This window comes from Stegastes partitus, unplaced genomic scaffold (genome assembly GCF_000690725.1).
Source record: "Stegastes partitus isolate 25-593 unplaced genomic scaffold, Stegastes_partitus-1.0.2 Scaffold2203, whole genome shotgun sequence".
NCBI classification, from domain to species: domain Eukaryota; kingdom Metazoa; phylum Chordata; class Actinopteri; family Pomacentridae; genus Stegastes; species Stegastes partitus.
Genome location: NW_007579934.1, coordinates 10,747 through 23,995, shown reverse-complemented (window position 1 = coordinate 23,995; position 13,249 = coordinate 10,747). Strand labels below are relative to the sequence as shown.

Here is a 13,249-nt window from a genome sequence, read left to right as displayed (position 1 = left end):
TGTGATCACTTCTTTTCCAGTTCCAGTCTATGGGAGCCAGGGCTTTGTGGAGCCAGCAGCTAGTGGACGTAGTGATGCTGCAGGTTTTTGACACTTCCAGGTTGGCTTCATGTTTCAGGGCCGGTTGCTACGTCCATCTTTTATACAGTCTGTGGTTCTGACCAGTCTCCTTGTCACTGCTGCTGATCAGCTCCCTCATGGCGTGATGTTGCCGCCGCCGTGCTTCACTGTAGAGATGCTGTTAGTATTTTTGGTAGCAGCAACAGATTTGATGTCCTCCATGCTGAGGAGGATTTGTCATCAAAAAACAAAGGCAGACATCCAAAATACTGAGAAAAGAAAATATTTAAATCTCGGTAATGAAAAGAGTTCTGCATGTTGTAGCATCGGGTTCCTGCTGTGGGGTGTGTTGTCAGTGTAGTCGTTCTAACTGGTTTTCATTTTACAGCAGAGCACATAGCCTTCTATTAAACTGTTTTTGAGTCATATTGCACTACATCATTCTACACAGTGTAATAAAACAGAGAGGGGGACTTTGTGTTTTTGTCATTTTGCTCGACTTATCCGACAAAATGACTTCCTTTTCATTCGGCGTGCACACGTGCAGGTGAACCCTCTGCCGTTCTCTAGTTACTTCTTGAACTGTCGGACGCTGCGATAGAAATTCTACATCTCAAAACCCACACCTACGAAGCCAAACGTTGTCCTCCAGAGCCACGATAAACCTCACAGTCCTGTGAGCCGGGCTAAAGAATACAAGCCTTCATACCTGAACGAGTGAATGACTGGAGGGAGAGAAAGCTGTGTTGTAAACAGCAGATGGTGATGAATAAAATCTGAATTTCTTGGGAGCTGTGTTGTTCCAGGCATGATGGCCGTGTTGTCAGCTGGCTGTCTGTCCTAGTGTGACCTTAAATATCACTTGTCTTTGTGTGTTTACTCCACAGCGACAGGAAGTAATCTGTTCTGTCCGGTTGTTCCTCTCTGTGCAGCATCTTATTTAGAGAAATACGTATTATGTTATAGCTAATGCTCTTCTTACTGATGAGTGTTTTTTCAGCAGTACTGGTAATAAACTGATTTGAAATTAGCATGTCTGCCATCTGTTTATCAAATCAAGAGGACTGCAGGTTAAAAAAAATAATACTGTGCTGCTGTTTCACACAGCGCCCCCGAGTGGTGGAGCCGAGTACTGCCCGTCACGACCCGCCGGCACCACTGGAGCGTCAGTCACCACCCACACAGAGCTCAACGTCACAAAACAAGTAGTTAAATCTGTATAAAAAGTAGGTTGCCTTTATTAGAAGCTGGGAAACCAAAACATTATCAACATCGTTAATACTTTTTTTTGTTTTTGTTTTGTAAGACCACAATATTGCCATTACCAGCATCATCATCATCATCATCATCATCATCATCATCATCGCTTCGCACTTTTTCCACAACATGCAAAAAAGATTCAAGAGTTCAGCGTTCCTTTTCCACACTACTGACAAAAGCGTCTCCACTTGGTCTCCTGTAGGAATCACAACTTGGCTTACATTTACATTGCCAGTACAAGTGAAGGTAGATAAGACAAAAAAAAAAAACAAAAACAAAAACATCAGAAACAGTACAACAGAAGAAATTGTACAATGGATGAAAGAGGAGAAATTCATAGCCTTATGCCATGTGCCTCCAGTGGGGTGATAGAGAGGAACCTCATTCAAGCCTTCAGTGCTGTGAACTACAAGATAGCATCTGATCCTACTGCAAACAGCTCTCGGAGCTTTAGGTTGGTATAAACAAACTTCTTTTTTTTTTTTTCTCTTTTACGTCTATATTTATATCCAATCGTCTTAAAATGACAAGTACGGATTGGGGGGCCAATTCAGGACCTGAACGTAGAAAAACACACTAACCTGCTAACGAAGACAGTCGGAAAACAATCGAATGTGCTTCTGAACCGAGGACGAGGTTCGAGTGTGTCCTGTACACATCCAGGACTCTATTGCAGTCTTGGGTCGACTCGACATGAAAACACGTTTCCCAAGATCGTAATAGCAACTTTTTTTTTCTTTTTTTGTTGTTTTTTTTTCTTTTTTTTTTGCTTTGACATCAAACACTATTTCTCGCAAAAAAAGGATAATCTCACAAGTGCTGCACCTGATCTCCGAGTCACTAGTTTTGAGATCGTTTATGGCTTTGGATGATCATACAAATTGTTGACTTGTCTTAAGCCTAATTTGCCGCTTGTAGCAAAGACCTAAAACTTGAGGACAGATTACATTCTCAGGCCTCCAATGATGATATCAGAGTCACTAGTGAAACACAACTCAATGAAAATTAAGGCATTAACAGACAAATGAATGCCGGATATATACCAAGCTGCCCGCTTTTAATCTACTCTGAGCCTCAGTACGAATTTAAAAATGCTTGTGAAATACTAATCTGGGCAACGGAAAGCCTTGAAGAAAACAAACGGACGTGGATACCAACAGTAACCGTCAAGCTGATGGGAGTCGAGGGGGCGAAGGGGGCCGAATGAATGAAAGGACAGGAGGAGCTAAGTACGGGAGAGGGATGGCTCGTCCGACCATCAGGCAGAACAGATTGGATAGGGTCGACTTCTTTCTTTAAAATCAAGATACATTTTATTTCTTTTTTTTAAAAAACAAACATTACAAAAAAAATCTGAATAGAGAATTAGAACAATGAACCAACAGGAGAAAAAACAACATTCATTTTTTTAACTCTCAAAAAACAAAACAAAAAAGGAAAAGAAAACAAAAAAAACATCTCTTCTTGCATTTCTTGAAATAAAAAGATTTTTAGGGGTGCCTGGCACAAGGGGTTGACGGAGAAGATACTGTAGCCATGCGGGAAGGTGTGTGTGTGTGTGTGTGTTTATTTCATAAGGGGGTTTGCTTAATGTAGCGTCATCAGAAAGCCCAACATACAAGAACAGAAACAGTTTCACACACATGCTGCTCTGAAATGTGCGATGGCGGCAGGCTGGCATGTAGCAAACACTCATCGGTCTACACGTTTAAACTCAACTACGAAGCAGCAGCTGCAAGCGTTTCAAAACGTCGCGCCTCGGGGGCGAATCGATTTCATGTGAAAGAAGCATCATGATGATGACGATGATGGAAAATTAAATTAAGAAGACGCCGCTTTATAACCGAAAGCCCTGTTAAAAGCACAAAGTACCAAAATAAAGAGTGAATGCTTCGGCCATGTTTACTCAACGTCGCTTTACTCAGCGCAAAAAGTAAAAAAGAGGAGCGTCGGATCACTGGTAATCTCAGGGGAGGAGGGGGAAACAGAAACGCTAGTGAACTGGTTTGTTCACACTCAGGACGGACGCTCACTAGCTTAGAGAAAGTTTCACACAGCTGTAAAATACAGAAAAGGATGAAGACAGGAAGGAGGGAGAGGCTGCTGAAAATACAACTTCCGTACATATGCTGTATGGCCACATGAGCAAAACGTCTTGGTTGAAGGGAGCAGCGGGGAAGCCAAAAAGAAAATGGAAAAAAAAACAAACAAAACAAAAACAAAAAAGCACACCGAGTTCAAACCATTGAGCCAGGCCACCAGAAGAAATAAAAACCAACATAAAAGAGGAAAAAAAAAATACAACTCTAAACGCAGAGCAACAAAAGAAAACAAAACAATGAGAAGAGACGGAGAGAGAGAGAGACGTGGAGGATGGGCTTCAAACGGGCTTCGTCTTCTAGTCTTCTCCAGAGGGCGCCTCCTCTTCCGAGCCGTCCTCCTCCTCTTCGTCCTCCTCCTCCTCCTCCTCTCCTCCTGTGGCCTCCTTCGTCGTCTTGGGGGCGGGGGAGGTCTCTTTCTTCTCGGCCTCCTCCTCTTCCTCCTCCAGGGGGCTCTCGGGATCCTCCTCCTCCTCCTCTTTGGGTGAGCTCTTCTCCACGGCCTTGGTGCTGGGGCGCCCCTTCCCCTTTCCTTTCATTGGGCTGGGGGTCACTGCAGGGAGAGACCAAAGCCTGTCAGTCATGTGAGCACACATGGAAACACAATCCTTCTGCTTAAATTCATAGTCGTATAAAACTCTCTCAGCTCACAACTGAGTCAAATAGTTTCAGGATGACTCGAGCAACTGTTTTTTCAAAAAGAAACAGGACGTTGGTTTAAATGTTTATTGTCTGTTTGTACTGCTTGCTCTCCATTTGCTACCCCAACCCCTTCTGCTGCCCCCCGTCTCCAATGTCACCCCAACTGTTCAAGGCAGATGGCCGCCTTCCCTGAGCTTGGTTCTGTTGGAGGTTTTTGTCCCTCACTGTTGCTCATAGAGAATCCAAAGGCAGCTTCAGGTTGTTGGGTTCTCTGTCCAACATTCATAAGATCTCTACCGTACTATGTTTAACACTGTGAGATGACAGATGTTGTGAATTTGTGCTACATAAATAAAACTAAACTGAATTGGTCGGCGGATTAACAATTCATCATGTTCTCCCAAAATCTCAACAATGCAACTCTTCAAACAGCCTTTAACCTTCTTTCCACAGGTTGGTTTCTGGCTCCAGTCAAGCGTCCTCCTCATGAACCTGGAACCTGGAAGACCTAGCATCCAGGTCTTGGCTAACTTGGGAGAAACTCCAGCAGAAGCCTTCTCCATGCTGAAAGATGTGTACAGGGATCACACGCTGCTTTATTCATGCGTCTATGAGCGGCACTAAAGGTTGAGCGTGAGGTAGGACGATGTGGAAGACGACCCAAAACCAAAACAACAAGAACTGATGCAAGAGAAGCTTAAGGAACTGGTGTGGAGTAATCGCAGCCTGATGATCAGAATGGTGGCTGAGCAACTGGGACTGAATAATGAGTTGGTTAGGACCGTCTCATTGGACGTTTAGGGAATGCAGCCTGGCCTTAAGGGAAGAGCCAGGTCTCATCTCCAGTGAAGACCATGTCCAGAAACTCTGATGATCTAAAATGTCCAGACACATCCACACGGGGAGTCTTTTCGTCCTCGGAAAACAGTTTTGGCACCAACTTTGCTTAAATCTTCTCCATGCCTAAAACGTCCAATAAGATGGATGTTGGTGATTCCAGGTTTTCACAGCTTTTGTAACGTACAAACGATTTATGGCAGGGGTGTCCAGTCCTGGTCCTTGAGAGCCACAATCCTGCATGTTTTAGATGTTTCCCTGATTCAAATGATCAGCTCATCATCAAGCTCTGCAGAAGCCTGATAACCATCCTGATCATGTGAATCAGGTGTGTTGGAAGAAGGAAACATCTAAAACATGCAGGACTGTGGCTCTCGAGGACCAGGACTGGACACCCCTGCTTTATGGGATTGTAACGTCCCCATACTGGACAGAAGACGTGGTTGTGTCGTTTCCATAGAGGTGTCCGACTGTACGCTGTGGTGAAATAAGATCCCACACTGAGCAAAAATGTCTAGAAGGTGTTTGAGGTTCAGAGGGTTAAGAGCAGAATAATGATTTCATACTACCAACATGCAAAAAGGTCGTTTTTATGTCCAATCCATCCAAACTGTATGATGTCAATGTGTAAAAACTAAACTGGAGGTATCCTCTCCAGTTCAAAGCTTTGTCATATAATGATCAATCTGTTGTTTAAGATAGAAGTAACTGATTTGTTTAGGAATGGAGGGGAAGCTGTGTTTCTACTGTAGACTAAGAACCACTGAGATCCCTCGAAGGCCCTGATCGGTGGCAGCACTTTCTGAAAATTTAGGAACTTTTAGTTCTTCAGAGAAGAACGGTACTGATTGATCAAGCACTCCATTATTAACCCCTGCCTTTTACAGCTGCCATTTTAAAAACACCTCAATTTGAAAGAAGTTTATTTAATTTCTTCTGCACAACAACATGAACCGACAGAGAAAGTTCTATGACGGCTGCAACAACAGATTGGATGGCATCAAGTTGTGCTTTTAAACGCCAAAGATGGACGAAAGTCATTGTTTTGCAAGTCCTGAGTGACATCCGAAGCCAAGAGGTGACGCAACACAAAAATCTGCCAGATAGTTATTTTTAAAAAAAAATGCAATTTGTTGACTCAATCTCTCCCTTCAAAAAAAACTCACATTTAAAATCTAAGTGACTTTGGATTTCATGCATTATTTTGAGCAAAAATTTAAAAATAAGACAATAAGACATGCATTTTTTTGCAGGTTTGAGTGGTGGACGTTTTGAAATGTTGACTTCAGTGAAGCTGCTGTAACCTCTTTACTTTGCACACCTCATTTTTCACAATGTGATCTATTGCAGGCCGTCATGACTCAGAACCTCAGAGCTGATCAGCTTAACTCCTGTTGCAGCTGTAAACTGCATCCACACCGTGATCAGACGTCTCACCTGTGGCCTTTAGTCTGGGCTTCGGGCTTTTCTTCTCCTTCTTGTCCGGCCGTCCCCGTCGAATCACCTTCTTGCTTCTCTTCTTGGAGTGACCGTAGTCGCTGTCATCGTCATCCTCCACCATGAAGTCCTCGTCGCTGCCGGACTCGTCGGCTGCACGCAGAAACGGAAAGTGTAAGAATCCCTCAAACGGCAGACGTTGGTCGAGTTGTGAGCTCCAGTTTACAGTTCGAGCAATTCTAGCATCAGATCAGCAGCAAATGAAACGCTTAAATAATCATTTGTTTGAAGTCAAAAAACGACTTCATCTGCATTCACATGGGAAGGAGATTATTATTGATTATAAAGCAGAGAGGACATCACCTACATTTCTGAATACTAGCAGTGGAACAACATTCTGTGTGTTTATGAGTTTCATTAGCAGTTTAGGTACAAGAACTCTTCCCCTGTTGATTGATAAATAACGAAGTAGACAAAGGGAAGCAGTTCATCTGTCAAAAACTGGACTGTGCATTTTCTGTAGTACCTGGTTGCACCACCAGGGGGACCCTCTCAAGGCCGAATTATGGTTTTCTGTGTCCACAAGCGCTCACATGACATGAATTCTGTCATCCACCCAAACCACTGAGAGTCCACATGGACACCTCTGCAGACGTCAGCATGCAGCCCAAAATTTGTGACTGCGAAAAACGCAAGAAAGTGTGCCGACGCTGCTCGTACAAGCTAAACAAATGGTGCTCAGAATAAATGCTTGTTGAGAGACAGTGTGAGGAGATTCTCCGTCATCCACACCTTTACAATTCATTATTAAAAGAGGTATTATTGAAGTAGTCACTGGTGGACTTTGATTTATGCATGCTTTCCATCAACGGGAGTCCAAACACAGCAGGAAGCTACAAATGTGCCAAACACACCACATAAATAATCACACTGACACGGCGCTACAGCCCGATCTGTATGCAGCTGCTACGTCGTGCAAAAAGTGCAAAGTCACAGCCTTTCAGAAATATCTGCATAGCCAACTGATGCATATCTATTGCAGTAAGAATAGAAGCGTGTGGCGGTCTGCTTGCTTTCAGAGTCTGCGTCAGATCATGCAAAAACCACAACTCATTGTTTCATGTGATGGAGTGTGTCTGCTGACCTCCATGTTGTCTAGCTGCTAACTGTGACAGGTGTGTTCAAGATCTTTGCAGCATCGAGTTGCACAAAGGTGGCCGATGGGTGTCTGGTTTAGCTAGCTAGGCTAATGCTAAACTGTGGTTTTTAAATGCTAACACAGGAAGGGAGCTGAGTGTCTGTCAGAGAGCAGCTGTAGCCGCTAGCACTGCTAATCTTCAGGAGCAGCAAGACTCCTGATTACACGCTTCCAACGACGTTCAAACTCCAGTGATGAAGCGACGCCCTGCTCGGAGTATGAATCCATTTCAGAGTTGGCAGCAAATACTGACAGATTACCTGGACTGATGAGTGTTTGTGGACATCTGTTCCAGACGAGCAGCTGTTTCCAGCAGCTGGACTAACATTAACTACAGTAAACAAGTTCGTCCATTATGCAGATCAGTTATGAAGATTATTCTGATATCGAACCACTGCGAGGAAATTAATACTTTACAAGTTATTTACTGTCGAACACCGCCGCTCGTTTGCTCTGGAAGTTGGTGTTTATCGGATGTAACTGAGCTGATTTAGAGGAGAACATCAACTGTGTTAGAATATTGAAAATGTCCACTGTACTTCCAATGAATTGATTGTTTATTGACAACATTTTTTCTTATCCCTTAAATCCTCCTTGGATGTCATATTATTTTTTAGCAGCCTCTTTGGGAATTATTTGTTTGGGAATGACAAATCTAAAGCATCTTTTAATGTGTACTTCTCGATCAAACAGCAAACATTCGTTCCATGTGCTGGTTCATAAAAACACCATCATGGCTCTTATCACTGTTCTGTACATACGGTCCATGTAGGACTCCTCTTGGTCTTCGTGCTCCTCGTCCTCGCTCCCTCCGTCCCCCAGCAGGATCTCTCTCTGTTTGGATACAGCCTTGGAAGCCGCCTGGCGCACCGTACGCTTTCGACTCACTTCCCTGTCATCATCGCTGTCATCTGCACGGGACGACACGCACCGTTACACAATGACTCAAAACAGGTAAAACAAAGAACCACACACACACGTCGGGATAACCACGTGTAAACAACCATCCCATTGTCTGAGCCAATATTCAGCAGTTTTTCCGGTTATTGCCATTGTTTATAAATCTAAACCTCAATAAAACAAATGTACTTGTATGTGCTACTTTGGCAGTTTTCCCTGTTATCAACACAGAGGGATTCTCTTTTGCGTTGGGGTTTGTGTTACTTCAAATTCCGACAACAAGATGTTCATGTTTGCAGCAAATGCAAAGACAAAACTACATATATTATTCTTGGCTTGCTGGTCCATCCATCCCATTCTTGTGAGTGCAGAATGACTCGAGGACATCGTTTGGCACAGGCGTTCACTTGGATTGAAAGAAGAACCGATCATTTTCTGGTCTTTAAAGGTCCCTGTAAACTCATTTTTCTTCGTTTTTTTGATCACAATCCAAGAATTCACAGGCAAATTATGATAAAGTTGGACACAAATGTAGGATAAAAATGGTCTTTTTTAAAAATCCAGCATCATAACGTTCTGCACAAACTAATTCTCGGCCATTATTTAACACAACTCAGACACAAAGATGTAAACTGTGAACGGTAATTCTAGATGAGACGTGTTTCTTTGTTAGTTTAGACCTCATGCAGCGAAGCACCTCTTAAAAAACACATCAACACACTTTTTATTTAAGTGCAAGTTGACGGTGTTGCTGGAAATGCCACCAATTTCCATAAATAACAGTAAGAATTGTTCAGGCGTGGAGCGTCCACTCAGCGTGAATTCTGATATTTGTGCTCCCGTATCAGACCGTGCAGACAAGCTGTCACGTCCTTCAAAATGGCCAGATTCAGTCTTTCAGAGAAACAACCATGCTGAGTAAAGCCAGAGTGATGGTGGTCATTTAAACATGGATTTGTACACCTACATATATAATAGAAAACACACCATTGTGAACTAGCTGTGGGGTTCAGGGTTGGGCAGCGTGTTAACCAGGTGGTGTCGCCTTATGTAGGTGACAATACAATGCAATCCACTGCCTTTAAATGGAGCATATACGACCACAAACTGTACTGATAAGCCACAGTGGAGCACTGCGTGTGAGCCATTTTACTCTATGTAGGGCATCAGAAGGCCCACAATGCTGGTTCCACTGCAATCATTAACAGCACACAGCCATTGTGTCTGGAGAGGTTAATTATTCATTTGAACGCTGATGAGGCAGAAATATAAAAGCAGATATTTTTAAACGAGTGGTAATACACTCGGCTTAACCCCCCAGATTTCCCTCTTGATCCCTTGAAGGCAAAATGGAAGCTCCATCATCATCATCATCATAATAAATGAAGGCATTGTTTAGACCGTTATCTGGTCACTAGATTAATCACAAAACGCTGAGATGCTGTCAGCAATAATCAACTCAGCTCAGTGGACTAACTGATCCATCGCTGCTTCCATTTACAGTCATAAATCAGAGCTGCGTGTCAGCCTGTCGGGGAATATCGGCGGTGAACGACTCAATCGGTCACACTCAGGCGGGGGGAGTGAACTGCCAGCATGTTTGGGAGATCGACCACGGCGCTCAGGTTTGAATCCGACGTTCACCCGCTGCACTTCAGAGTCAACGGCACAAATTCTTCTCGTTATTGTTTCAGAGAGAAGCATCCCGGCAGCTACAACATGGCATCCGGCTGCACAGACCAAAGGTTTGCCCGCTGAAAAACTGAAACTGAACTCTTCTGGTCTTGTTTTAATAATAAAAAATAACAATAAAAGCTTTTCATATGAATCAAGAGCACATGGTCGTATTCTATCAGAGCAAATTGCACAACATTAAACTTTGCTCACAGTTTGACACTCGGCCAAGTTATTTGTTTTCTTGCCGGCTGCTTGCTTATGAGAAGATTAATACGTTCACCTTTTTACTTTCTCACTCGGCTGCATTTTAAACACGATCTCCACACCTCAGCGTATTCAGAGTTTAAACAAAAGCTGAATTGAAATGATCGCCACTCTCACATCTGCAGTCAAGTCCAGAAAAAAAACCTTCCAGCATCTTTAAAGGGAACTAATTAACACCGTGCATCTAATTTAATTCATAAACAGCCTAACGAGGATGTTAAACGAGTTTAGGATCCAGGTTATGTCCAATCTCTGACTAAGAGCATTTCCCCCTAAAAAGCCGAATTATTCCTTTAACATGGAAATCTTGAAGTAGTTACGTAAATATAAGCCCCTCTCTTCTGCACAGCAACTGGTTAGCCTCTCCTGTAGCCTACATGGAGGAGGCGTTTGGGGATCGAGAAGCAGCTGTTCAGCAAGCGAGGCGTTTTGGGAACAACTGTATTCCTCGTTTGCCTCTGGGATGCACACTGAATTCAGGTAAAGAGCCTTATTTAGCTCTGATTTGTACATAGCTGCTCTATCCCCCTAATTTCTTTACTTTTCCTTTTCAGATTTACACAGCAGCACTCCCCGTAAACTCGCTCTGATGACAAATCAGCAGCAGCTTCCCTTTGAGCTGATCAAATTATTCAGCCTCTCAAGCTAACGTTCACCTGCTGACCAGTTGGGTCCGCATCAACCGCCCGTTTATTTCTGCCACAGACTTTTTAACTTCCATTTTCAAAATACAAATTGCTGAGAAAGAAAACACAGACAGTTCAGACTCTTTGCATTAACTGAGGTCACAACATCACATCTGTGTTTTTCCTGCGAGCTTATCAAAAGCAACGCAAGTACGAAGACCAAGCAGTTTTGTTGTTGTATTTATTAATTAAACATGAAATAAAATAATCTGCTTTTCTGACTTTTCTTCCTCAACTGAATGAGAATTAATGATTAATTTAACAAGATCTATTTATCGCTGTGCTTCACATCTAAAACCATCTCAAACAGGCACGGAGTTCAAATTTACACAATTTAAATGTGCAAACTTCAAATCATGTGTTCTTTTTAAATTTAACAGAGTCTGATAAACATCTGCATGCACACACGAGACACCCTAAAATCCCACAAAGTAGACGGACATTAACCCTCTTTCCAGCTTTGAAAGAGACGTTACCGTTTTCTTTTTAATTTCATAACCCTGCACAAAAGACATGTTTGCGTTCTGTCTACTTGTAGCCATTGTATGAGCTGTTCCCAGGAAAAGATGAGCCACGGTAAGTGTTAGCGAGGCAGAGAAAAAGTGGGTTAAAAGCAGAATAAAATAAAAAAACCCAGATAAACAGGAGTTACCTGCACCCCGTTTTCTCTTCGGCCCCCTCTTGGTGGGTTTCTCCACCTTGGCTTTCTTTCCCTTTTTCCCTCTTTTTTCTTCGTAGTCGCTTCCTCCGTCTTCATCCTCCTCCTCTCCAAAGTCATTGTCTTCGTCGTCGCTGCCAAAGTCATCTGCAGCAGCGACACAGAGGGAACTCAGTGAGCCAAGCTCTCCCCTGGCATCCACTGCACACTAATCAAACTCAAGCTGTTCTCGCCGAGTGTCTGAATCGGGCCGACTTACCTGCTGAATCATTTTTGGATTTGGAGAGCTTGTCATCAGAGTCCTCACTGAGTCCAGATTAGGGGGGAAAAAAACAAAAAACAAAAACACAGTCTTTAGTAAGTGGTGGAACGATAATCTGGTGTTCCTCAGCAGGACACAGTTTCTATATGAACTCCAAATAAATACCAACAAGACCAGCAGCTAGTCTCATTATTTAAACATTTTTAATTTGCCTGCCGATCTAAAAAAATCTAAACAACACTTTTTTTTGTTTCCACCTTTTACATCAGTACCACTAGCAACAGAAATACTTCCTTATCAGTGTTTCTAGTCATGAAAGATTCTCTGCAATACCATTGATACGTGCAATATTAACATCTCTACATCTAGAGGAACTTGGACCATCGTAACTCGTGCTGCTGTAACAAAGCACATTTCCACACTGCAGGATTGATAAAGGCTCATTGTATTGTACTCTATCCCGTCTTGTTCTCGTGAGCTCTGAGGCTAATTTCAGTGTGATAGGTGCAACACACCAACAACAAGCTGATTAAACCACAAGATTATCACACAGCTACTGGTTACAGTTGGAGGAAAAAAATAAATAAAAAAGGGCACTTGAGCCATTTTGCACAATCCTGCTGACTACAGGAACGCCTGTTACACTCGTCATTTCCAACAATCCTGACAAGTGGGAACACAAATCACAACGGATTGATTTTTATTTTATTTTTTTTGTGGCCTTCACAAAATCAAATCATTAATTGTCCAAACAGCAGCATTCACACTACATACGAATTGAGATTTAATGGAAAATAGCACATCCCACTAATGATTAATTCAACTTAGCGCGTCCGCCTTCCCCGGTCGCTTCCAGCCGAGCTTCCTTTTCTTCACACTCCTCCCTCCAGCAGCTCTGCTCCACATGACACACTGTTATAGCGCACCTGGCTGTCTCTTCTCGTCCCATGCACTTGATCAAGCACCCATTTCTTCTACTCTCTACCCTATTAAGGGCTGCCCCCTTCTCAGGCCGACAGCCTGGTTCCCTACGACGTCCTGACTGAGCCTCCCTGCCTTTGGTGGGATTCACCTGATAACAAAGAAACTGCTGTTGGATCCCCAGAGATCCAAACCTGCTCCTCTTTATAACCAAGTGTTGCCTAAACTGGAAATGTGATGTTTTTTTTTAAAGAAATAATAAAAATGTAAACTGAGGGCTCACCTGTCATCCTGTGAGTTCTTTGAGCGCTTGTGCTTGGGCTCACGAGGGGCTGTGCGCACCTTCTT

The 13,249-nt window shown here is 43.1% G+C and overlaps 1 protein-coding gene across 1 annotated transcript; it reads right to left on the bottom strand.

The window, feature by feature from the left end:
- Nucleotides 1-1,274: 1,274 nt before the first annotated feature.
- Nucleotides 1,275-13,246, bottom strand: nucks1a (nuclear casein kinase and cyclin-dependent kinase substrate 1a; the record flags this gene model as incomplete). Its single annotated transcript, XM_008304369.1, has 6 exons — nt 1,275-3,972; nt 6,336-6,488; nt 8,295-8,444; nt 11,713-11,865; nt 11,978-12,024; nt 13,185-13,246. Coding segments are annotated over 6 exons (819 nt in total), but the record flags the coding sequence as incomplete, so codon positions are not given.
- Nucleotides 13,247-13,249: the final 3 nt, after the last annotated feature.